The 26,408-nt window shown below is 42.8% G+C and overlaps 1 protein-coding gene across 3 annotated transcripts in view; it reads right to left on the bottom strand.

Moving 5' to 3' along the window:
- MARCHF1 (membrane associated ring-CH-type finger 1) overlaps nucleotides 1-22,905 on the bottom strand; it is a 126,073-nt gene extending 103,168 nt beyond the window's left edge. The window contains exon 1 of one of the 3 annotated variants that reach the window (XM_035111599.3): nucleotides 22,038-22,905. Coding sequence is in view for 1 of the 3 variants with exons in the window: in XM_060278683.2 (XP_060134666.1) it covers nucleotides 22,038-22,136 (99 nt within the window). In the remaining 2 variants the exon portion in view is untranslated. The remainder of the gene's footprint in view (nucleotides 1-22,037) is intronic. The other 2 variants (XM_060278682.2, XM_060278683.2) reach the window with 2 other exon arrangements.
- Nucleotides 22,906-26,408: the final 3,503 nt, after the last annotated feature.

Here is a 26,408-nt window from a genome sequence, read left to right as displayed (position 1 = left end):
TAAAAGGGTAAAAACAAACTCCAAGTGGAGCACCATTACCAATTTATGAAAACATTACTATAAAGCCCAAACTTTCCAACTTTTAAATTTCAAGATTTATACTGGAAATGTGCTGTTTTTACAAAAAAATCAATTGATGCCTATTTAGAAGTAGACATCTACTTAGTAGTATACTTATTTGAGTTCAGTGAGGCTTTGTGATGTTACAATACAGTTAATCCCACCTATGTTCATTTATTTATTTTTTAAAAATTAGTATTATGCTTTGACAATATGTAGCAAAAGCCATTATACATCAAACATTCTTGGTTCTCATGAAAAAGAAAGAAGTGAACTAAAAAAGAGGGGGGAAAGGAAAGGAAAGACATATGAAGAGGGGAGAGAGCATAACAAATACTATATAATGCTATGAAATATTGCAATTTACTTTGTCATTCCAGAAACATAAAAATTGATATTTTATTTATCAAATTATTTGCATTACAAAATAAAGTGGTAGGGTAAAGTTTACGGTTCTAAACTAACCAGAGCTAATGTGCTCAATTACAGTTAGTAATTTTTAAGAGTCTTCCCTAGCCAAATAAGCTCTCAATAGCTTTTCCTTCCAGCTAATTTCCCTGCCCTTCATTCACCCCCATCCCCACCCCCACTCACTCACAACCAGAAACAGATGCTGTATAGCAGTTCTCCTGTGCTTCCAGCTCCTCCTGCTGCTTTAACTTCTGGTACAGTTCAGATATTTCAAGGACTACTGTACTGCCTTGAATTCACTCTCTAGTCACCCTGCTACACCCTTGGCGCCCTCCAAAACTGTGCCTGTCACTATGTCTTATTTTCGGGGTATGGCTTATATTGCACAAATGCTTAGAAATCATGCTACGGCTTATTTTATGGGTATGTCTTATTTTCAGAGAAACAGGGTACTTGAAGCCCTCTTGCACTGGACTCTTCTGCCTAATGTATGGAAATTCTAACTACCTATCAGGTTTAATTACCCCCGTCACCTATCAAATTTGTATTTTATCATCCACACACTCCATACATAAACAGCATTTGGGATTTCTTCTTTTTTTTAGTTTAGAAAAGACAAGTACTGGGTTTTTAAAATTATGTATGGCATGGCAGAAAGTGAATAGAAAAAAGCTGTTTCCTTCTCTCTCACAACACTATAGAACTCATGGACTTAATAAAGCTGAGTGTTGGAAGATTCAGGCAGAGAGAAAAAAGTACAGTGGAACCTCGGTTTATGAACACCTCGGTTTATGAATTTTCGGTTTATGAGCGCCGCGGACCTATCTGGAACGAATTAATTCACTTTCCATTACTTTCAATGGTAAAGTTCACTTCAGGTTAAGTACGCTTCAGGTTAAGTACTAGCGGACCCGTCTGGAACGTATTAATCCACTTTCCATTACTTTCAATGGGAAAGTTCGCTTCAGTTTATGAACAGTTACTCCGCGGACCGTCTGGAACGGATTAATCCACTTTCCATTACTTTCAATGGGAAAGTTCGCTTCAGTTTATGAACGCTTCAGTTTATGAACAGACTTCCGGAACCAATTGTGTTCATAAACCGAGGTACCACTGTACTTATTAGTAAAGTACAACATATAACAAAAATTAATCTGCATAAAAACTGTGCCCCTCAAAGGTCAGTACTGCACCCCTGTGAGGCCTGAGCCCTTGGTGGCTGTCCAATTGGCCTAAGGATAGCATACGCCCTGCCTAGCTGCACCACTCCTTTGTAGGCGGAGACTCACCATATATTTCTGCAAAAGTATATTGAAGGCACACATCAAAATTTTGTCCATTGTGGTATTTTAGCTTTGGTAATGTCAGGGGCTGGACTTAGGAGGAATGGTGGGGACCGCCCTTTTCCAGAACCTTCCCAAGGACAGGAGGGCAGTATAGATTTAGAACAGTGGTTTGCAGAAGGGCATAGTTCAGAGGCTGCAAAGGGCAGAAGCTGGGAAATGTTGGAAGAGGAACAGCAGGAAGAAGAAGAAGCAGGGCAGGGGCATAGGAAAGGGGTGCAGGGGGTGCAGTCTGACCCGGGTGTCACCCTGAGGGGGGTGACAAAATTGCGGGCAGCACTCACTGCAGGGCTCTGCACTGTCCACCTGCTGCCTCCCCCCCCCCCCCCGCTGTAGGGCGGCTAAGGGCTCACATGCGCTGTCCATATGGGCACTGTGCATGCGCAGCTGGGCAGTTCACCCCGCATCGGGTGCTGGAGAGGCTTCCTCTGCTACTGCACCAGGGAAAAAACAGCTGACAGACTCAGTGTCCTTGGAAAATATTCCTGACCCCCTCCCCCATGACCAGGCGGGCATTGAGGGTATTAGAATAGAGAACTGAGAGGCAGAAAGCTCAGATTAACCAACGCAGGAGTGGCATTGAATAGGGGAGGCGTAGGGGAGTTGGAGCCATGCCATTATTAGGGAAGGCTGCATTCCTTTGTCATTCTCTGTGAATTACTGAATAAATGCTTGGTAAGAACTTTTATCGTTTCTCTGATTCTGGGCTGCCACCATGGGAAGGATCTGATCCCCCAAAGCCTGACAGGTAAGGCCAGTATTGTTGATATAAAATACCACGTGCATAGCAGATCTCACTCTCCTGATCTGTCTTAGAATGATGCAGATGAAAGGTCTAGCTTCTGCTACATCTGGCAGCATTTGTTTTGGAATATCAGACATGCAAAGCATATAATCCAGAAAAAAATATCAGAGGGAATTACACACACTTACACACACACACACCTTAATTTATGCTTTATTTGGAGCATTTTTAAGGGCAGGGGACTATATCCATGGTATAATAAGCTGCATTGAAGTAAAATAAGTCTCTTACTTACACACATTTAGCTTGTGCGCATTCAGCTTTACGCATGTGGCAATAAATAAAAAGGAAATGGAAAGGGGTGGGGTTTGGGGGGAAATGATATTGGCAATCCCACCCACCATTGAACCCAATTTGTTTTGACTACATGTGGTTTTGGCTTTAGCCGCAATCCCTGAAACATAGTCCCCGTGTAAGTTTGTGGACCTCTGTATGTACCATGCCAGGAAGGTGGGCAACACAGCACAATCCTATTCATATCTAATCAGAACTAAATTACATTGCGTTCAATGGGATTTACTTCCAGCAAAGTGAAATAGGACTGTAGCTTTTAAGCTAATAAATAAATAAATAAATAAATAAATAAATAAATAAATAAATAAATAAATAAATAAATAAGCAATACAGTCTTATACTTGTCTGGATCATGAGAGTGCTGTTGCAATGATTGTTATTTTAGAACTGATCTAATAAGCAGAAAATGAGAGCTCCTCTTATTAACTTGCTGTTACCAAAGCAACATATGTGAGCAGTAGGAGATCCAGAAAGATGCATAATTCTTTCTTACATTGTAATGAGCTAATTAGTTTGTGGCCTTTGCTTTCAATTATTTATTGCTAAAGATTCTGCTCTTACTCTTCCCCAAACATTACACTGTAATTGTATTCCAGTTTTAGGGCTAATTTCATTAAGGAACATGCTTTTGAAACATCCCATATTTGCCAGTCCTGTCTATTCTCTATTAGTTAAGAAGGCTGAGAGATAAGGCTTACGAACACTGACAAATTTATGTGGCTTTAAAAACTATGCAACAAGCTATAACTCAACAGGTGTCATTTCCCCCCCCCCCCAACATAGTGATGCAATAATGATAGATGCTTCATCTACTGGATTTCTGATTCTCATATACGTACTTGTTAAGAGTATGTACTTGTCAAGAATCCTACCAGAAAAAGAGTTGAGCAATCTTATCTTAACAAAATAAAAAAAAATTCCTTCCAGTAGCACCTTAGAGACCAACTAAGTTTATCATTGGTATGCAAACGAAAGCTCATACCAATGACAAACTTAGTTGGTCTCTAAGGTGCTACTGGAAGGAATTTTTTTATTTTGTTTCAACTATGGCAGACCAACACGGCTACCTACCTGTAACTAATCTTATCTTAGTAATGAGTATCAGGGACCTCAGGACATAAAAACTGGCAAGGTCCTATTAAACAAATTATCATGAATCTAATGGGCCTGATGTTTAAGGGATATGACCAATATGCTCAGATAGAAACACTTTTGGGTAAGAAGCAAGAAGTACGGCTTCACTATTGTGGGCAAAATCCTATAAGAAGGACAGATTAAATTGTAATTTGGTATAAAGAAGCAATTCAACTCCCTCTCCTATTCAACGAAAATTCATGCTCTAGCAGCCCTTCAGATAATAGCTTTTGTTCCCAGTGTAAGCATCGACAAATATAGGTAGAAGGGAAATGGTTTTGTCCAATTCCACTTCGTACTCCAGCTCCGTGGTCCAAACTCTGTGTCCGGGGGATGGGAAACCCTTTGAAACAATGTGCAAGGCGGTGGAGGGATAAAGAGGAAAGGTAGAAAATTGCCTCCCCTCTTCTTCTGTTAGCAGATGACTCCACTGGATCAAAAGTTGTTGATCAAAACCTACAAGCAGGATGATAACACTGGATTTCACCCGCAATAGTGAAGCCGTAGTTCTTGCTTCTTACACAAAAGACAGCAATAGAGGAAAACTACAGCTTAGTAGAGTTGTTACATTAGAAGTTTCTTTATTCAAATGTGTGCAAATCGAGGCTGCAAAGCTAAGCATGCTTTTCTGTTTTCTGTAAGAGCAATGAGTTCTTTTTTAGATATTCCATATATCAGCTTACTCATTCACTCTTTTCTATCCTCTAAGGCCAAAACATTCAAAGTGAATTTTAAATTCAGTGAATCACGCAATCTTTGAAACTGTTTGGTTTAAGGAAAAAAAACACTTTCAAAGATTGCAGTAAGGGTGCTTGAATGCTCATTTGTTTGATCTCTTGTGCTTTAGTATTCTGGCATTTCTCCATTATGCACTTTGGTATTCTTTCGGTTTGTTGTTCCTTTGTTGTTTCTTCAAACAAAACTTGCAGCATCAATGTTGAAAGCTGGTGAAGTAACGATCTTCTTAAATAAGTTGGATAATTAAATGAAGACCCAAACCAATAAACAGAAACTAATAAAAGCAAGATATTATATTTCACAAATTTATTAAGGGTACAAATTAAGGACAAGGTATTCATTACTCTGTGTGAATAACTCAAATTAAAGTTGGTTAGTTAATATGCATAGCGGTTTCTTTAATTTAAATTTTAACTGTGACTTCTGAAACTGAAATGGGGTTCAACTCCTCAAGAAGTTAAGACTATGATCCCTAGAACTCAACAGCATGCACACAACATTCTGAAATAATTCAATGTAGTAGTTCCCACCATTAAAGAAGCTGGCTGGATGAGCTCAACCTGAAAATTGCTGAGCAAAGGATTGTGCTGGCAGAGAAATCAGCGGCTTGTGAAGCCTTATTACAGGAGATTGCAACCAACACAGCAATTGGCAAGTGTTTCTTACAGTCATAATTATATAGTCAATATAGGGCGGCACAGAGTTAATTTTTTTAACTTTTTTTAATGGTGGTGTGCCTCGTGATTTTTTTCATGGAACAAGTGTTCCTTGGCCCAAAAAAGGTTGAGAAACACTGCTCTATGATATCACAGCAGGTTAAGAGGCCTGCATAAAGAGAGCATGCAGCACTGCTGTTCAGAGGAAAAGGACAAAGGACGAGATTTGGGAGAGAGAATGAGAATTTCAGCCCCCCCCCCCCATGGAAACATTTGAATCTGGCCACTCTACAAAGCAAAGCATATGTTTTGAACTCCAGGTGGGAAAGGAAGAGACAGCAGGATCACTTGAAAAACAGACAGCCTCAGAACCAGACATACAGACAATAGGGTGTTTAAAGCAGGTGTGGGGAATCTTTGGCCTGCCAGATGTTGCTGAACTACAACTCCCATCAAGCCCTAGCAAGCATGGCTAGAGTTGGAGGACAAGTTCATGATATTCCCCCCCCCATCCTTTTTTAAAAAATTATTTTTGTAAACCATTAGGGATTCATTTTACAATCAAGATTTTTTTTAATAAATGGGTATTTATGGCATCTTCTATGTATGGAATAATTTACATTATTCTTATATTATTGAACACCTCTGTGATGTAGGGTTGCGGTTCCCCCCATTTTACAGACAGACAAGAGAAGCTAGGAATTTGGCATAATGCTGTCCTTTACCCCTTTCTCAATTGCTTCCCGTCATCCCCACAGTCCTGGTAGGGAAAACATATATGTGCACATTATTTTACATCATTGGAACCAATCATAGAGCCAAGCCGTTTTAGTATTTTTGCGGAGGGTTGGGATAGACTGTATAATCTAAAAGGCACTATGAAGGAGCTGTTTAGAGCATTACAGAAGGCAATACTGATGTGCTTAAACACAAAATAGTAACTTAAAATCTAAAGCATTACAACTCATGACATTTTAAAAATGCTTAATGGCAACTTGTACAACAGTTATGGAATTCTTAATTTATAAATACACAGTGTGGCTCTTACACTTTATGAGGAAGCTATAATTTGGAAGCTTTCAGCTTGTATGCTGTGCATAATTTTATACTGCTGTAGCTAATTAACATTTTTAGTGTAATCATCTGTCTTGTTTTTAACTTTAAGTCAAAGAAAGCACAAAATGGAAGTTTTGTGAGTGTATACCTAAAATGTGGATGTACTATCCAAGATATTCTTATATACCAATATGATGGCAAACAAAAGAATTTTCCATACAGCTCAAAACAGATCTACAGCACTCCCTGCAATAGAAAGATCTATCAAAGGTACAGAAATCTCTTGAGATGTAGGCCAAAGGAGACTTCAGAGAACAGGCAAAAGATACAAACATCCCCAGACATAGGAAGATAATGGGGACCAATTATTATGCAAAGCATCTACATCTGGATCCAGTGCAGGAGACAGTACAGAAATACAGATTCATGACTACCTGTATAACAAAAAACTATATTGAAATGAAAAAGGCAAACCAAAGACAGATTATCCAAAGGAGGAAGGAAAGGAACACAAGGCAGGAAGAACATAGAAAAGAACAAAATCTTCTTCTGAATAGCAGATTCCATGAATCAGCCATGGTTTGTTGAACAAGTCACAATTAGTCCCTCGGGCAAGCGAAGAAACTGCAGTTGTTTCACCCCAGAACCTTGCAGCCATTAACTAGAATTTCTAGGCAACAGCTAGCCAAGCCAACAAACAAACCCTGAAGGGTGAAGTGGAAATTGTCAGTATTGGGTTTTCCTTCCTTCCAAGAGCTTCCTGTACCACTTTAAGTAGGTGTAACAATAAGGGAAACTACCTAAAAGTTAAGTTGTGCCTTCAATATGCAGTCATGCATAGATGTTAGAAAAGTTAGAAATGTAGACAGAGTGGTCTGTCTACATTTTGCTCTCCTTACAAAGCATCTGGGATGCAAGGTGAGCTGGCTTGAGGGGGGTGGGGTCTTACCATGGTGGAATTGTGCAGGAAAAGGAGCCTGTTGCCGGTCAAAATGATGAGAAAGAGAGAGCACAAGAGCACTATTTCTGGCAAAGTGGAACCAACAGTCACTTAGTCTAAGGACTGGTTTCATTTTCTAGCTAATCTTGCCTCTGTAGCTTGGAGAGCAGCTGGGGCATGGCACCAAAACAAACCAAGGTTAAGTGAAGATCCTTGGTTTGGATAGAACAACAAACCATGGTTAAAATGAGACATGATTCATAAGCCATGTTTTCAAATTGTGGCTGGTGCAGCCCATGGAGTTGCCAGTGTGGTACTTCCATATTTTTTCAACAACAACTTCTGTCATCCCTGAACATTGGCCAAAGTTGCTGGGGCTGATGCACATCTGGGAAGGACTGACAGGGCTCTGATGAATGTGTGGTGGAGCCAGAGGGACCAGAGGCTGATCCATGAGAGGGGACCAGCAATATACGGGGTTTTGTGCAGCATCACCCTGTGCCCCACTGCCTCCTAGAACCAGGAGGAGCTTAAAGAGGCAAATGCAACAGCAACTTCTGTTAAATATGAGACAGATCCCCCCCCTTGTTTGTGTTTTTGCATCCTACTGAAGACCTTGCTCTTTCCACAAGGCTTTTAAGTAGCACTTTTTCCCAGTCTGTGTCTGCATTGGAATTGTTTTTAAGTATTTGGTTTCCTTTAGGAGGAAGGGTGGCATGTAAAAAATAATTTTAAAGAGAGATTCCAAAGCAATGGCCTGATATGCATGCAGGGTTGCTGTCTGAAATTCAATAATAATTCCCATCATATTTTCATCTGCAATAAAACTAACTTTTAAATTTTATTTTAAGCAATTTAAAGCAAGTGAAGATTAATTGCATAGTCACAATTTATAGCACAAGATTGCAGCATTTATTTTGGAGAAGTTATCCAGGGACTGCTACTCCCGATTTTGTATTCTATCATTATTATATTGATGTCATCATTCTATTTGGGAATATAAACTGAAGGGTGAACCCATCTGCCTTTCCCCCCCTCTTGTACATATTTACAACTGGAATGGTTAAGAGAAGTGGCAAGGCTTCACTAAGAAATAGCCAATCTGCATGAAGTGAACTTGTGTATATCCAAATAATTTCCTCTGCCCCTATCAATTATTCACTGAATGCATTACATAATTTGTAGAGGGACAGTCTCAGCAGCTGCTCCTCAAGCATACCTTCTCAGATGTTTGTTATTATAATCTCATCTAACAATATTTGTTGCAACCAACACTCAAAACAGAACACAAATGTAAAATCTAAAACATTAAAAAACAAACAAAAGGAATTGAAAGCAGGAACAACAGAACAAGGCAACATAAAGAAAAACTAACAGCAGAATACACTGCACATATGAAACATTAATTGATCCACTCTGTATCTGTACTCTGCTACAATTCTTCCTAGGGAATGGACTCACAAGGCCCAAGACACCTGTCTTTCGCCAGGCTCTCCTTTTCTCTTTCCTTCCCCTCTCACCCTTCCCCTTGCTTTCTTCTCATGCCTGTATGTTAAGGGTTCTTCCCCTGCCGCCATCTGTCCCTCTGAAATTGGCCTCTTCCTGGCTATTTTCTAAGCTGCCTTCATTTTTGCCTCAATTCTGCTCTGAAGCCTGACCCGTCTCACTCCTTTTATGCATCTCTTCGCATTGCCTCACCCTTTCACACAGTGCCAGTCTTTTGGCTACTTCTGATTGCAGTCTCAGATGCAGTACACCAGCAACCCCCAGTGACATCACTTCCAGACAATGCACTCTGCAGCCAGGCCACTCAAATCTCCTCTGCACCAGGTGAGCTGAATCAGGCAGCAGCAGCTACATCTCACATCTGCTATCTTCTGAAACAATGATGTCCTAAGCACTGAAGTTCTTGGTTGCTGCTGCCAGTGGGAGAACAGAGTTCTATGCTAGATAGACCGGTGCTATGATTGATTCAGTATCAGAACCAGAAAAGGCAACTTCACATGGAAACCAGGAAGGCCTTCATAAGAAGCATGCTCCATTTCCACAATGGAGAATGTGTGATGGAGACATTAATTTAATGAAAGGTGGCATTAATCTGGTTGGAAAACTAGTCCTTATTTTGCTCTATATGCTATTAAGTTCTGATTCAGACCTTTGGTAACCATCCTCAAGATCTAAGGATAGACTAGATGTATGAAATTGCTTACTTTTCTTTTCAGAGACAAGATGCATATTCAAACAGCAACTGAGTTATCTTCATATCTGTCTATTATAAAACATGTCCTTCCTTTCTAGAAAAAAGAAAGAAGGGGTAGACTTCTTCCTTTTACAAGCATCCCATTTCTGTGCAGAATCATTCTCACCTTAAACTAACAAAGAAATGTCACCTTTTAACAACACTTTGCGCTTGAGAACTCCAAACTGCTTTACAAATACCTGTGACTTTTTCTTTAAATGGGTCCTGCCAAGAGAGAGATTTGCAATCTCCACTGAGTTCAGAAAATTCAGATAACCTAGTGTTAAAGCAATGTGCTCTAGTCTTACCTGCATGAAACTTTAGAAGTCAAGCTGAAATCACTAACTCCATTCTTTCCCTGCCATTTCTATGTCACTGGGTACTTGCCTTTTCTCTGAACAAAAAAAAAAGTCTTCCTCATAGAGGAGATACTCTAGCCCCCCGATCATTTTTGGTTGTCCTTTTCTGAACCTTTTCCAACTCTACAACCAGAACTGTACACAATATTCCACATGCAGTTGCACCATGGAATTATATGCTGGCAGTTTTATTTTCAGCTCTTTTCCTAATGATCCATAACATGGAATCTGCCTTTTTCACAACTGTCACACACTATCCACTACAACCACAAGGTCTAATTCCTGGTCAGCCACTGCCAGCTCACACCTCCTGAGAGGACATGCGAAAATGAGATTACTATTATTTTTGCCTGAACAGGTGTCATTTTACACTTGCTTTACACTGAAGGGGAAGCATCTGAATAGCCACTCCTGGAAATAAAGTGCTGGACTAGATGATACAGGCATAGCTCTTCTTACATTCTGCAGGCAAGGCCATTATGATATGCCTAACGTGCATCACATAACAGCTTGGAAAGGCTTTAGGACAACGCCTGCAAGACACCACATCACATGATGCCAGTGTGTCACATGATGCAAGTGTTATGTCAGCTGCAGCTGTTGCTAGCTCTCCTGTTTCTCTTTGCAAGCCCTTATGCTTTAGATCCCATGTTCCAGTTAGAAGGGCCCAAATATACCCTGCTAATGCTATAGTGAGATGTTCTTTCAGTCACTGGCTTGAATTTAACCACACACACATGCTCTTATTTCCAAGTATCCTCTATCACATGGGATGGGGAAACATGGTATTCAACTGTTCATTGGTTCAGCCTTCCACCAATTTCCTGTTGTAAAAATCAAACCCCAATTGTACCATGTGATGAGGCCATTTTCGTGAATCACTCTACACAAATTATTCCAATTACATTTCTAAGAGGCAAATACTCTCCTGTATTTTGTACAGTGGAAGCTCAGGTCGCTAACATGATCCGAGCGGGAGGCACGTTCACAACCTGCAACGTTTGCAACCCGCATCTGCACATCTGCACATGCGTGGGTTGTGACTTGGCACTTCTGCGCATGCACCGAAACCTGGAAGTAATCCATTCCGGTACTTCCGGGTTCGGCACGGAGCGCAACCCGAAAAGACGCAACCTGAAGCAGCTGTAACCCGAGGTATGACTGTACTTTAGAAAAAAATGCACAATGATTCAGCTTTTAGAAGCTTGAAATATTAAGTGCAAAAAATAATTTTGCAACCAGCTCTGAGCGACTTTATGGCTAAATGTACTGTATTAGTTTTGACTTATATTATTTATTACATAAAGAATATATATAAAAGTGCGTCAATACAATATCACTACAAACCTTGATAACTGTCCAATGTGTTGAAATTATTCATTTTGCAGCTAATGTTTCTGTACCTTAATCTAGAGGCTTCAAAATTAATGTAATCTCAAATATATATTTTTGGCGGGTGCAGGGTTCTAATGTATTTCATTTGAAAATCCAAGGTTTTCAGTAAATAAACATATTGCTGTATATATTTGTGGACTAGACAGACATTTCCAGTTACCATACTAGAAAAACGTAATTTTGATATTACATTTTAATATCACTCTTTCTCCAAGAAGCTCATGGCAGTATAGGGAGAGGAGAGGCTAGCTCATTGGTGGGTCCCAGAGTAAATCCCCAGCATCTCCAGGTGGGGCTAGGGGGGACTACCTGTACAAAACCCTGGAGACCCACTGTCAGTCAATTTGGCAGAACTGAGCTAGACTGACGAATGCTCTGGTTCAGTATAAGGCAGCTTCCTATGTTTCTATTCCTCTACTCTTCTCACTTTACCCTGCCAACAACTCTGAGTAAAGTTAGGCTAATAGACTTGCCCAAGGGCATCAACTGCGCTTCATTAATGACTGTAATGCTTTAAAGCATTAAATGGAACTTTTCCTACTCTTATTTGCTCGTTAGGTGATTAGTTTAGCAATATTTAAGTTGCACAGAGCTTTTTTTGTTGGATTTAAGTTGTTCTTTTTTAAAGAAGAATTCACTGGAACCAGTCCCACTGAGTTAAATGAGGCATATCCCTAGGCTATATGCAAAGGACTGTAGTCTTAGAGGAATTTACCAACGTACTTGTTGTGTATTGAGTCAAAGGATTTTATATCTGTATTATTATTGTCTGTATTTGCATTAGGATAAAGTAACTGCCTTTTGGTTCCAGAGGGTACAGCTACTATTGGTTCATTTAAGCTGCTGTATTTGGATCCTCTGTCTTATTGGTTTCCTCCAAAAGGCAGCACTGTGATTGCTTGATATTGTTCCCTCCAAAATGTATCCCTTCCTAGCTAGTCCCCTGTCCCTATAAATGTAGCTTTCCTCTCCTCAGTCTTCAGTCTTGTTCACTTTAATAAAGAGCTGTTACTAGAGAACTGTCTCCAGCATGTTTTGTCAAGAGAGCTGAAATCACAAACCCCACGTCACAACAACTGGCGACGAAGGTGGGATCCGGAATGCTGAGGAGCGGTTAAACACAACCCTGCCTCAGAGTCCGGATTGCAGCTGAGAACAAGACTCACTGGCCAGCTGAGAAGACGACCCTGCCCGCTAGGACAATGGAGAGTCCAAGGGTATTGGAGCCCTTCCAGCCATCAGAGCCCCACACCTGGGAAGACTACGTCGAACGCTTCGAGTTCTTTGCAGTGGCTCAAGGGATCACCGATGCCAGCAAAAGAAGGGCCACATTCCTGAGCTACTGTGGGCCCGAGACCTTCAAGCTGGCCAAGGCATTACTTGCTCCAGCGAAGCTGAGTGAGACATCTCTCAAATATATTCTTGCCTGCCTAACAAGCCACTTGGCGCCTACTGAGACCAAGATGGCCCGGCGGATGGAGTTCCATAAGAGGCAGCAGCATGCTGGGGAGTCTGTATCCACATTTCTGGCTGAACTCCGGAAGCTCGCTCAGCACTGCGGCTTCCAAAATCTGGAAGAGACTCTCCTGGATCGGTTTATTGGTGGTCTGAGCAGCAAGAAAGCCAGAAGACGCATCGTGGCTAAAGAAGAGGTTACCCTTGCTTCAGCCTTGAAAGAGGCCACCGCCACGGAGAATTATGAAAGAGAGGAGCTTGATGCCAGTCGCAAGGCCACTAAGCCACAGATAGAAGTTGCGCATGCCATGGACGAGCTAGAGGCTACTCCGAGCCAGAGCCCAGTCCATGGGGTCGAGTCGGTGCGTCAGGCCTGCACAGTGCACAGAGATCGCCGAGGCAGTTGCCCAGGTTGTGGCGGAAACCATGAAAGGAAGAGTTGTCGTTTCAGGGATGCTATCTGCCGGACGTGCGGAAAGACGGGTCACATCGCCAGGGTCTGTAGATCGGCGGCGTCGGGAGCGACAGGAACACCTAGACTGGAGCATCGCAGACCGCCCACAGCAACTCGTTTTCTAAAGGACTGCCACTACGTAACGGAGATCAACGGGAGGGCCGTGCAGTTTCCAGCGCAAGGCAAGGCACACGTCAAGGTGAAGATTGAGGGTCAGCAGTGCGACATGGAGGTGGACTCCGGATCCGCATTCACCATCGTGTCGGACCAGACCGCGAAGACATTCTTCCCCAGGGGTAAGTTGCCCCCTCTGGAGCCCTTTCCGGCAACCTTGCAGTCGTACTCAGCAGGCCGCATCCATGTTATGGGAATGTGTGCCGTGAGAGTACAGTTCCGGGACAAACAGGCTGTACTCAAACTGGTGATTGCGAAGGGCAGTCGCCCCAGTCTCCTGGGCACTGACTGGTTCCCTGCCCTGGGACTGAGTATCTCAGGGCTTAATTCAATCCAAACCTGCCCTGAGATGAGTGAGGTATTATGCAAGGAATTTGCTGGTCTCTTTAATGGAAAACTGGGTTGTTATAAAGGGCCCCCAGTTGACTTCGAGTTGGACCCCGGGGTGGCTCCAATCCGACTCAAACCAAGGCGAGTGCCATTTGCACTGCAACCCAAGATCGAGGCAGAGCTGGATAAATTGGTCAAGCAGGGAGTTCTCTCACCCGTGGACTCTGCTAAGTGGGAGACTCCAATCGTCACACCCCTTAAAGCAAATGGGGAAGTCAGGATATGTGCAGATTACAAATGTACTATCAATAAGGCACTCAGGGGAAACTCATACCCCATTCCAGTCGTATCACATCTGTTGGCTAAACTGGCTGGGGGCAAGGTGTTCGCCAAAATTGACCTGGCACAAGCTTACCAACAGCTGCCAGTAACCCCACAATCAGCGGAAGCACAGACTATTGTCACACATAAAGGGGCGTTCAGAGTTAACAGATTACAGTTCGGAGTTTGTGTGGCCCCAGGGATTTTTCAAGGGCTCATGGAACGCCTGTTAAGAGGTCTGCCGGGGGTCTTGCCATTTTTTGATGATGTTTTGATTGCTGGAAAAGACCCACAGGAACTGGTTGCGCGTGTCCGTGCAGTGTTGCTCAAGTTCAAGGAGGTGGGGTTGCAACTGAAAAAAGAAAAATGCAGTTTTGGGGTGCCAACTGTGGATTTCTTGGGGTTTAAAATTGATGCATCAGGCATCCACCCCACGGATGCTAAGATTAAGGCCATCATCGAGGCACCACGACCACAGAACAAGACGGAGTTGCAGTCATTCCTGGGACTTATTAACTTTTATCATTCGTTCTTACCCCAGAAAGCTTCGGTAGCTGAACCATTACATAGACTATTGCAGAAAAAGAATGTGTGGCGATGGGGGCGGGAGCAGCAGAAGGCTTTTGACTCCTTGCGAGGAATGCTGAGTAGCAGGAGCGTCCTTGCTCATTATGATGAGTCAAAGCCGCTGGTCCTGGCATGTGATGCCTCTCAATACGGTCTGGGGGCTGTGCTGAGTCATAGGGAACCGGATGGGTCGGAAAAGCCCATCTCTTTCTATTCCCGTACGTTGTCGCCCACAGAGCGCAACTATGCTCAAATTGATAAAGAGGCACTGGCTATTGTGTCCGGAATCAAAAGGTTCTATGATTATTTGTACGGTCGCCATTTCTCCATTGAAACGGACCACAAACCACTGTTAGGGTTGTTCAACCCAAACAAACAAACGCCACAAATTCTCTCCCCCAGAATGTTGCGTTGGTCAATATTCCTGAATGGGTTCCAGTACACCTTGACCCATGTGCCGGGGAAACAGTTGTGCCATGCTGATGCGCTGAGTCGATTGCCCCTTCCTGGCGGGAGCAATGAGGATCCTGCTCCGGCGGAGCACATTATGATGCTAGAAACACTTCCGGGGGCTCCTGTAACAGCTACGGATATAGCTGAGAAAACTAGGAAAGATGCTGTTCTCTCCCGTGTGCTCACTTGGGTGGGGAGGGGGTGGCCAGGTGGTCCGCATGAAGAAAAATTCAGGCCTTATGCGACAAGGCAGCACGAATTGTCCATGCATAAGGGTTGTCTCCTATGGGGAGATAGGGTGATAATCCCAGCACCACTGAGAAACAGGGTTCTTGAGACGCTTCACATGGGACACCCGGGAATGGTCAGGATGAAGTCGCTAGCCCGATGTTATGTGTGGTGGCCTGGAATGGACCAGAACATAGAACAATGGGTACGAACATGCAAGGCATGCCAAGAGGTGCGGCCAGAAGTGGCCAGAGCACCAGTCCACTGGTGGGAGCAGTCCAGGACTCCCTGGAGCCGGCTGCACATAGATTTTGCTGGGCCATTCCAAGGGAAGGTCTTTTTGGTTATCGTTGATACATATTCCAAATGGTTAGAAGTGGCGATGGTCCCTAGCATGGCATCAGCTGCCGTAATCAAGGTGTTGAGGCAGCTGTTTGCTACCCACGGGTTACCTGAGACCATTGTATCAGATAATGGGGCAGCTTTTGTATCCCAAGAATTCAGGGCATTCTTGGCTGATAACTTTATAAGAGGGGTCACATCCGCGCCCTTTCACCCATCCTCCAATGGGCAGGCTGAGCGCATGGTAAGAACAGCCAAAGAATCCATTGCGCGCTTAATGGAGGGTAACTGGTCGGCTCGCATTGCGCGAATGTTATTTTTGCAGCATGCGACGCCGTGTACTGCGACGGGCAAGTCGCCAGCCGAGCTGCTCTTAGGTAGAAGACTGGTAACGGTGCTGGATTATGTCCACCCAGATAAAATGCCAAACCGTAATTCAAGAGCAACCCCCCAGGCTGAGACTGACACAACAAGGTATCTCGCCCCTGAAGATCTGGTCTGGGTGAGGAACTATTCACGAGGTCCGCGGTGGGTGGCCGGTGTGATCACCCGGGCTAGTGGACCTGTGTCCTATTATGTGACCTTGGAAAATGGGCAAGTTTGGAAGAGACATATAGATCAGCTGAGGCGCCGGGCGCTCAGCAGGGAGGAGTCAGATAATTCATCCCTGGCTAATGACGCACAGCTGCAAGACCAGAGTGGAAATGGTCCAGAGGTACAGTCACCAGGGGCTTCAGCAAATGAACCAGGGTCTGCTAGTCCTCATGATGACGAGGTACAGGTCGGGGACCCTGAGATGTCTGGGACTCCATCTGTTCCTGATGAAACCCCTATAGCAGCCCCTCCACCACAGGTAACACCCAATCCAGAACCTGCAACACCTGTTGTCAGGAGATCAGGTAGAAGTTGTAGGACCCCACAGTACCTGAGGGATTACGTCTGCTGTGCTCACTAGGGGGGGAGGGGTGTTGTGTATTGAGTCAAAGGATTTTATATCTGTATTATTATTGTCTGTATTTGCATTAGGATAAAGTAACTGCCTTTTGGTTCCAGAGGGTACAGCTACTATTGGTTCATTTAAGCTGCTGTATTTGGATCCTCTGTCTTATTGGTTTCCTCCAAAAGGCAGCACTGTGATTGCTTGATATTGTTCCCTCCAAAATGTATCCCTTCCTAGCTAGTCCCCTGTCCCTATAAATGTAGCTTTCCTCTCCTCAGTCTTCAGTCTTGTTCACTTTAATAAAGAGCTGTTACTAGAGAACTGTCTCCAGCATGTTTTGTCAAGAGAGCTGAAATCACAAACCCCACGTCACAACAGTACTCATCATATATTATCATTTTTTATGTTTTAAATTTGTTAGTCACTTTATCTTGTCCAGGGCAACCCAAAGCAATTTAATTTAGTGCAGTGCTAGGGAAGCCAGAGGCAAAACACATCCCTTCATATGAAGTACAATGCTAATATTAAAGTGAAACTAAAGTTCTAGTTTTCAACTACAGAACTAGAAGAAAGTTGGTGAACTCTATTTTCTGAAAAGTAGGTCTAAAGCAAAGTTTTGTAGCACTTTTCTGAAGGCTGCAAAGTACTTGTACTGTATAAGTATCAAAATACATGCCTCCGAAAACCTACAATTCAATTGAAGAAGAATAGTTACATAATGCTTTAGACTAAGTGAGAGCAACAGATTTTAAATTATTACTTTTATTCAACTCATCATCAATACAGTATTTGGATTAGTAAACTGTGCTGCTTCTGAGATTAATGAATTGCATTTCTAGCAGTTGTTCTTAACAAGAAACCTGAATATGCTCAATCTGTAACCAATTCCATTTACATAGTCACCTTATTAAATAAACCATCTAGTAAGAAACTGCTGCAGCCAAGCAATAACTGAAGAACAACAATTAATATTTTCTTTTGCCTTATCCCCATAAAAAAGGTTCGATATTTTACAGGGATTATAGGCAGCAATGAAGTGAATACAAGGTACTTGTTTTGACCTAAATAATTTGAGATTTGTATTGCAAGATGTTCAGAACTTTACTTTTAAGTTATCAGTTTAACAGAAATCCCCTGGCATACAGAATCCTGCTATTAACAAGAAAGCATCATCAGTACCAACCAAATTGTTTATCCCTGTCACATATGTGCACCTTGTTGAACAAGCATAAAACTTGGAGACAAACACACAGAAATAAAACATGAAGCACAACATATTACTAACATACATATAGCCTTTTAGAACATGTAATGTGCTTCACATACATTATATCACTGCAACCCATATAAAATAACTAATAAAGTAGATCAGTGTTACCGTATCATCTGCTATATCAGGAATGAAACCTGAGAGAGGAAGAGATAACGGCTTGCCTATGAACACACAGTGAATTCATGGCAGAGATAAGATTCATACCAGAGATTTCCTAATTTGTAACTACTGTAAATATCTTAGCCACTAGACTGTGCAAGCTCTCATAGACCTAAACTTTATAGCAAAACATTAACATTCTGCTGCCTACCTTTACTGCCCTCACTAGCATGCAGCAGGAAAAGCTACATCTACCTATTATTCTGTACAGCAGATGGTAGACACACAATGGGATCAGGCATGGTCGTACAGTACTGCCAAATTCCCCTGCACAATTGTATAGCTAGAGACACAGCTGCATGGAGAAAGGCAAGCATGGACACAAGGAGCCAGTCAGTCCTTACTGATCTTGGAAAAGGTACAGCTATAACAACTGCTATCTATGCATCTCCCCACGCGAATAGTGGGTCTCACAACAGTCTTTTTTTATATCATCATGCACCAAAGTACACAACTGCAGTGGAGACTTTGACAATGTGAACCCATCGCAGACTGTGAACCTGAGCACATTCACTTTCAAGCCTTGCATTTAGAATTATACTCTAAAGTGACAATTCTCTGAATGCTTTCCTGGAAGTAACCACCACTGAACACAGCAAGACTTTACTTCCGAATAAATATGCAAAGGATTGTGCTATTCTATTCTATACCTTAGTAGCCTAAATGTTTTTTTAATCATAGCTCCTTAGTGGAGGAGCTAGTTCAGGGAGGTTTTCAAACAGTGTTCAAGTGTCCCATGGCGACTTATCAGATGTTCCCTAATAAATCAAACAGTAGCAGAAGACAAGCTTCCCTGGAAAGGCAGCTCGCTCACCATGCTCCATCTACATGTGGTAGACTTCATTCTCAGTTCCGATGGGGCAACAGTGAGATTCAGCAGACCTTCCAGTGCTCTGGGGGAACTGCATGTAAGCCCTAGACTGAACATGTCCCAAATCATCTTTAATGTGGTGGGGGTTCCGTAGCAAACAGGTTTATAGGAAAAAGATTCCCTGAAAGAAACTCATAAACCAAATTTGTACATTTGTTAAGTTAGTGGGCTGATGTCTCAATTTCATCCACTATTTCAGAAACATGATATTCAGCTCTCATTTCTCAGAACAGAAAACAGCAATTCCTTTCATTATTATCAATCTTAACAAAAGAAATGCTGAAGAAGGGAACTACTGACTATGGGATCATTTCCTCAAGTGGTAAAATTGGGGATCTTTTGATGTGGTCAAAGTGAAGAAAATGGAGGATATGGAGCAAGAAGAATGTGCCCCCAAGATTAGTCTGGCAAAGGATTTAGAGGGAGGGTTGGGGCAGATCAAAACAGAAATTCCAAGAAAGTGTCCTCCAGTCTTACAGTTCTGTAGAAGAAACAGCTGTAGGACCAGGAGGCTATTTTACTGATCAGATCTGCTAAAATGACCCCAAGTCTGGAAAGCATGTAGAGTTGAAAGAGTTCGTGTTTTGCAACTGAGATTGATGCACACTTTACTTAAAGCAAGAGCAAAATTAGGCTTTATTTCACCTGGGTCATAGACAGGTTTGCATGTGTGCACACACAGAGAGAGAGAGGCTGGGAAACTCAATGGCAACCCTCTGGAGGCTTCATCCAGCACAAAAAGCCTGGCTAGCGCCCCCCTCTCCCCCAGTAGCCATAGCACTGCTTAAAGACAGTAACAAAACCATGGAGCAGTAAAAACAAGAGGGTCTTTTCAGACACTTTAAAGTACACTGAATGCTGCTCAAAACTGCATATCCTCCCCCAATTTACCCTCAAACAAGTCATTCAGGTACACTGTGAATCTAGGCTACTCATACATAGAACAGACTGTTCAGGATTGGACCATGATTTCCAAAGATCTGAATAAAGCATTCATGGATCTACTAGACACTCACTACTGTGTATGAACAGTTTTGTGTAGGAAGTTTTGTTTTCTTTGAAAGAGGAGTGATGTGAATGAAAGTGGAAAGATTCTGCACAAGAGAAGACAATCTTACCACACATATCTTTTCTCATTTTTTTCCATCAAAACCTTTGTTTTTACGATGGTTTCTGAACCCTCTTGAATACTGCTTCCGTAGCCCACCATGAGGTTCTGAAACGCAATGCTTTTTAACAAGCAGCTCAAGCTAAAATTAAACTAAACTCAAATTACACACAACTAAGCACTTCATTAAAAAAAAAACACCTCCTCAAAATGAGGAAAGAATCCATTAAAGAAATCTTTCATTTTCTTTGTGTTTGCATAATGGGTTCTGGAAGAGACAGGAGCTCAGTTAGGGAGCATGCACTATGCATGCAAAAGGTACCAGCTTCAATCCCCAGCATCTTTAGGTAGGGCTGGGAGACATTCCTGTTTGAAACCCTGGTGAGCCACTGTCAGCCAGTGTGGACCAATGGTCTGACTCAGTATAAAGCAGCTTCCTACATTCCCATGACAACAATTCTGTTGCCTCACCCTAACTAAAACACTTACGTAACTGAGAATTATGCTGTTAACTCATCATTCTGCCAACTTTATACTTTCCCCCTTTTCCAAGCCCCCCCCCTTTTTGGTCTTTGAACCACTTTCACTTTAAAGTTAATCCCTCAACCATGAAAACTCTTAATCTGATACTTCACAGTTTTCAGCATCATGTTTGATTATTCATTTCAGTCCATTTTAGGGAAAATAATATTTAGTTGCTTTGGAAGAATAACATCAAAGGAGGCTGTACCTGGAAATAAGGGAGCCATAATCACTGCATTAGTTACAAGTCAACTGCAAAGGCTAAAAGAGGCTCTCAGCCAAGTGTTAATAAATCTACTGCTATTTTACACAACTTACTAGACAAATTGCAAAGGCATAAGCTGTTGATATCTGAAACCGAAAAGGAGGTCATATAAACCATAAAAAAGAGTTACAGTAAAATGCAACATAGAAATGCAGTCAATTTTCCCCAAGTCAAACATTCAAATATTCCAATTTGTTCTCTTCCTGTCACAGTTATTCACAGCTGAAAATATGTGTGTTAAAGGTTAATTATGCATGTTTACTAGGCAACGTTTTAAAAAGGAGCCAAGTGGCTTCAGGAGTCACAGCAGTTAGTTTTCCATACACCATCAAATAATTTAACTACAAAGTCACCTGCATATATTTACCTTGCATAAACTGGAATCTGTGCCACAAAATACTTCTGTACATCTTAATTATTGTTTGTGGACTGTTAACTATATACGTGTAAGCATTTAGGAGCTCATAATTTATTATTCAACAACAAGAGTTTCTTCCATGTAAGACAGAGAACAATGGAAATGGGGGGGGGAACAGATGGGTTTCACATGAAAACAGAGAATTCTTAAATATGCTTGTACGTCACACATGCACATTCAGTGGACTACTGATATTGCTACTTTGTTGCTTTTTTCCATTTAAGAAAGGGTTTGCTTTATGTCATTCCCTTTTGCAACACTCTCCCACCACCACCACCACCACCCGCCTCCTCTGGAACAAGACGCTTCGTTGCCTTTCAGCGCAGCCACCTGAAAAGTACAGAGGGAACAATGCCCATTGTCTGCCTAAGTCACTGGACCATATCTCTCCCTTGTACGTACACACACACACACACACACACACACCTAGGGGAGTCTCACGCGAAACACTTGCATCCTCTTCTCAGCGCCGTCCCTTATACATGCGCCAACCCCTCCCATCACCCAGGGATGCATTTGAGAATCCTGCATGTCAAGCGTCAGCGAAGACTTGCATCTCCGCGCGCCGCAACCATGTGTGCAGCAGCTGCTGCCCTCCAAACCTCACGCCTCCTGCCTCTGTAAACGGGGTGTGGGGGGGCATGTGGATCTTCTACGAACCCTCCTCCCACCCTTTGGGGCCGTGGCAAGCGCGATTTGCCCCGGCCGAGCGCCCCTGCTCTCTTACCTCGACTTCCTTGTTCTTCTCTTTGTTTCTGCCCATCGAACTTCTCCCATTGCTGGCCGTCTCCCGCGCGGGGACTACGGAGATCCGCTGGAGAGGCATTTTGACAGGGCTGCAGGTTGCCGGAGCCTGATTGGACGCCTCCGAGCTCCGCTCTCTCCGAAGAGCCCACCTGTATAATAACTGTTCATATCCTTGCGTGGCCAGACATGGAGCTGTTTCGAGCGCGCGCAGCTTGGGGAGGGCGGGGTGGGGGGCAAACCCACGCGGTTTTCCCGCTAACAATAACAGCGACAACAACAACAAAAATAAAATATATTTATGTAAACCACTTCCACCCCGGTTAACCTAAGTAGAAAGAGAGCGGTCCAAAAAGAGGCGTCATGATAATCCAGAGAGTTTGGAAAAAATTCTCCGCCAGGCGAGTTACTGCGGGTCAGGAGAACTCCGCCGCTTCGCCAGTGGCGCAGCCGCCGCCTCCTCTTCCCCCGCCTGCTTCCTTTCTCCAGAGCATTGTGGGAGACGATTCAATTTCTCCGCTGCCCTAATAACTGTCATGGAAACCGAGGGGAAGCTGGGCCCCGGTTAAAAAGCGCTTCCTTTCGCGGCTCCTTCCATATTTGCTGCGACAGCGGGCGAGGCGGCGTCGTGCGTCGACGGCTTCTTTCCTGCGGGAGCGCCTAGCCGGAACCCGACCCTCTCGCGCCGCCGCTTGAAGTAATAATAAGAGAAAAACCGAGCGCGAGGCTGCAAGGCGGCTTAGCGTCCTATTTTGGAGCCAAATCCCCTCCTCGGGAAGCGCGGCGAGCTCGCCGTGTCCTTCATGCGCCTCGCGTAATCTGTTTAGGTTTCAAAGGAGCTGCTTGGGACCGGGGATGGGGTGGGGGGAGGGAGGGAGGGAAGCAGCTGCGGTTGAAACGTAATGCTATTAAAAAGTGGGGGGGGAGTGGCACCCACAAAGAAGCGACTGGAATTGGGTCTGCCCCCCAAGGTGGCCAGGAGAAACGTTAACCCGCTCTTTGCAGCTCCTCCACACTAGGGCGCACAGCCTGCCCTTCCGCTCTCAGCCAGAGTTCAACAAGGTTTAGCTTTGGATTTAATGATCACGGTTCAGCTCCGTGGCATTTGCCTCTGAGGATGTACAGAGTGCCATGGCAAGGGTTGGAGATCAGCCAAACTTGGAGCCTCGGGACAACCTGTTTAGACCTAGCCCAGGATCGGAACTTGTGAAATGCTCTCCGGGGGCTTTAGGAGCTAACTCCTAGGAGCTCAAAATATTTGAAGGGGTCACTGGCATCCCACAAAGTTAATGGGCACTGCATCTTGTGATTGATTATGCAGGGCTTACCTGCCCCCTTCTCAATATTTTATTCAAGTTGGCACCCTGCCAAGGGCATGTGTAAAGTGCATTTGCCTCACCAGTGAATCATCACAGCCGGTTGAGATTAAATAAGTAGCCTTTTACACTGGTAGCACTTTTGGGGGTTTTAGAGATTACGCTGCTGCTGAGTAACAATCACCCGCACCTCTCTAAAATGGAAGTAAGGACATCAGTGGATGTGAATTTTGAACAGGCAGACCTCAAGTTATCTGTCTGCCCCATGAAAACAGTATTTTGGCTCCCTTGCAGCACCATGGAGCTCAACGGGTTTTTTTTCCAAACTTCATCCCAGTTCCCCTGTTCCACCGAATTGGAACAAAGGAATTAGGCAAAATGGTCGCCTGGGGGAGACAACTTTCCTTGCACCAGAGACTGAGTTAATCCAGGTTCCACAGACAGAAATTGTATACTTCCTAGCAATTTCTGATTATCCCAGAACCACTGGAAATCCAGGCTGGGCTTTTTTCCAGGCAGATTTGAACTTCTGTAGCCCTAGCTTTATAAATTAAACCCTGATTCCTAGTGCATAGAGATGATGGAGTGTGTTGATTAGGAGTTATGTTTACAAAACCCACCTACTATGATAAAATAAAAGATACTTTCTTTTAAAAAATATATTATCCAACTTAAAACTTTTGTTATTCATTGTAAATGTTCTCAGCTTGAGACCTCAGGACAGATAACCCACCCAGAGCACTCCCATAACAAACTGCTTGATTATGAAACCCTCTAAATGCCAGTGACATTTCACCTGTGTTGTCTTGTTTGTTCCAAGCAATGTGTTCACATGTCTGCAAAACTTCTTTATGTAACTGACTAGAATTTTGGATGTTATCACATACAATACATAATACAATTAAAAAGTAAATACATTGCCATCGCATTGGAAACCATACCAATGGTTATAAATAGCCCTGTGTATCAGTCAGAGATCTCAACAGGATTAAGCACTAATCAATTTAATCCATCTATGTATTTCTCAATGGGGAAGAGGGGGAAGGAGCTTATAAGGTGAGACAAACAGTAAGCCTAACTTGCTTCCTTTCCCAGACTAGGTCAGCAGCCTATTTAGGTTAGTAGAATTCAGTATCCTATGCTATTATCTAATGCAGTGACCCTACACACACTTATTTGGGAATAAGTTCCATTAAATTTAATGGGTTGTGCTTATGACTAAAGATCCCTAGGATGAATATTGGTCTACATGACCTTGGTGGTCCTATAATTCTATGATTGTATAACCTTTGAGTATGCGTACAGCAACCCCTTCCCACCCTCCAAAAAATTCATAGTTCCTGTGCATTCTCCCAGGGTATCAAAGTGAAGATTCACTGGGGGTGAGCAAAGGATGTGTGATTAAAATAAAGTTGTAAGAGACTGTAGGCCATGGGACCTTTTGAGATAGTAAAGCTATCATTTCAAAGGAACTAATAGTATATTAAATAATACATCACAGATGTCAAGGAAATAAACCACTATCTGACTTTTAGAAGACATCTGAAAGTAGCCCTGTTTGGGAAGTTTTTAATGTTAGATGTTTTATTGTGTTTTTAATATTCTGTTGGAAGCTGTCCAGAGTGGCTGGGGAAGCCTGCCCAGATGGTCAGGGTATAAGTAATAAATTATTATTATTATAAACATGTCTTGTAAAAACAATGCCTTGCAATGTATTTCTACCAACAAGTTTTAACGTACCACCAGTTATATTGATCACTGAAGTATTAAAAGGAAAGGGAAGGAAAAAGTCTCAGCACCATTTTTCTACTTGATCTGGGATTTAATGGGGAAGGTGTGCAAATGACAAAACAGAGTTAGAACGGCATACCACATAAGCAGTAGGTGTTTAAAATGTCTGGTTGCCTGCCAGATTTAAAAAGTAATATGATCAAAACATTTAGCAAAAAAGTTAACACCACCTTTCACATTCAATTATGAACATTCGCTCTTCCAAATGATGATGGGCACATAATTCAGTAAAAGCACAAAATTTGGTCTCTAGACTGAAATCCTTAAGGCTATAATCCTATGGGGGGTAAATAGTGAGGTTTACCTCTAACAGACACATATAAGATTTCACAGCAACTTCCCCAGTGCAGAATTCACTGTGGTAAATACAACACAGTATAAATACTAGGACATATTTACATTTTCGCTATATAATTATCATCAATGAATTATTCTCTTTGTTGGCAATGAGGTTTTTGTTTTTGTTTTTTTAAAACCCAGTAAAGAAAAACTGCACCCTCATCTGCTCTATACATTTAAAACAAAATCATATCACTTTATACAGCCATGACATCACCCAAAGAATCCTGGGAACTGTGGTTCATTACGGATGTTGAGAGTCGACCACAGACCTTTATTTCCCTCCCCACAGAGCTACAGTTCCTATGTTTTCCTGGGAAGAGGGACTGGTTGTTAAACCCACTCTGATAATTGTTGCTCTGTGGAGGGAATGGAAGTATCCTGCATACAATGAGAGTTTTGAAATCAGTGGTTAAAATCCATGCAGTTTTGAAAGGTTTGGTCTGCCATCTTGACACAAAATGGCACCCAATTGTAGCCAGGAATCCTCATGCAAAATTGGGTCATGAGCTCAGTGCAGACCAAACAAACAACTTTCCAAAATACACAGTAGTTTTAAAACATTTTAACCCACTTTTCCTCCAAAAGAGGTGGCTAAAACAGATAACACAGTTTGTGGTGAAGCTGGAACTACTTACGCAAAAGAAGGCTTATACAATGTTATATATAAAGGGACATTAATGAAGTAGCAAAGTGGGTATCTGTTGTGAGTCATTATTATTACTACATTCATATCCCAACTTTCCTCCAAGGAGCTCAAGGTGGTGTATGTTTTATCTTCACAGTAACCCTTGCAAGGTAGGTCACACTAAGAGATAATGACTAGTCCAAGGTCACTCAGTAGGCTGAGTGGAGATTAGAACCCTGGTCCTAGTTTCAAACCTCTAATGTCACCACAACACTGGCCT

Source organism: Zootoca vivipara, chromosome Z1 (genome assembly GCF_965207765.1).
Source record: "Zootoca vivipara chromosome Z1, rZooViv2.hap1.1, whole genome shotgun sequence".
NCBI lineage: Eukaryota > Metazoa > Chordata > Lepidosauria > Squamata > Lacertidae > Zootoca > Zootoca vivipara.
Note: the sequence above shows the minus strand (reverse complement) of the source record. Positions and strands in the feature narration are given on the sequence as shown.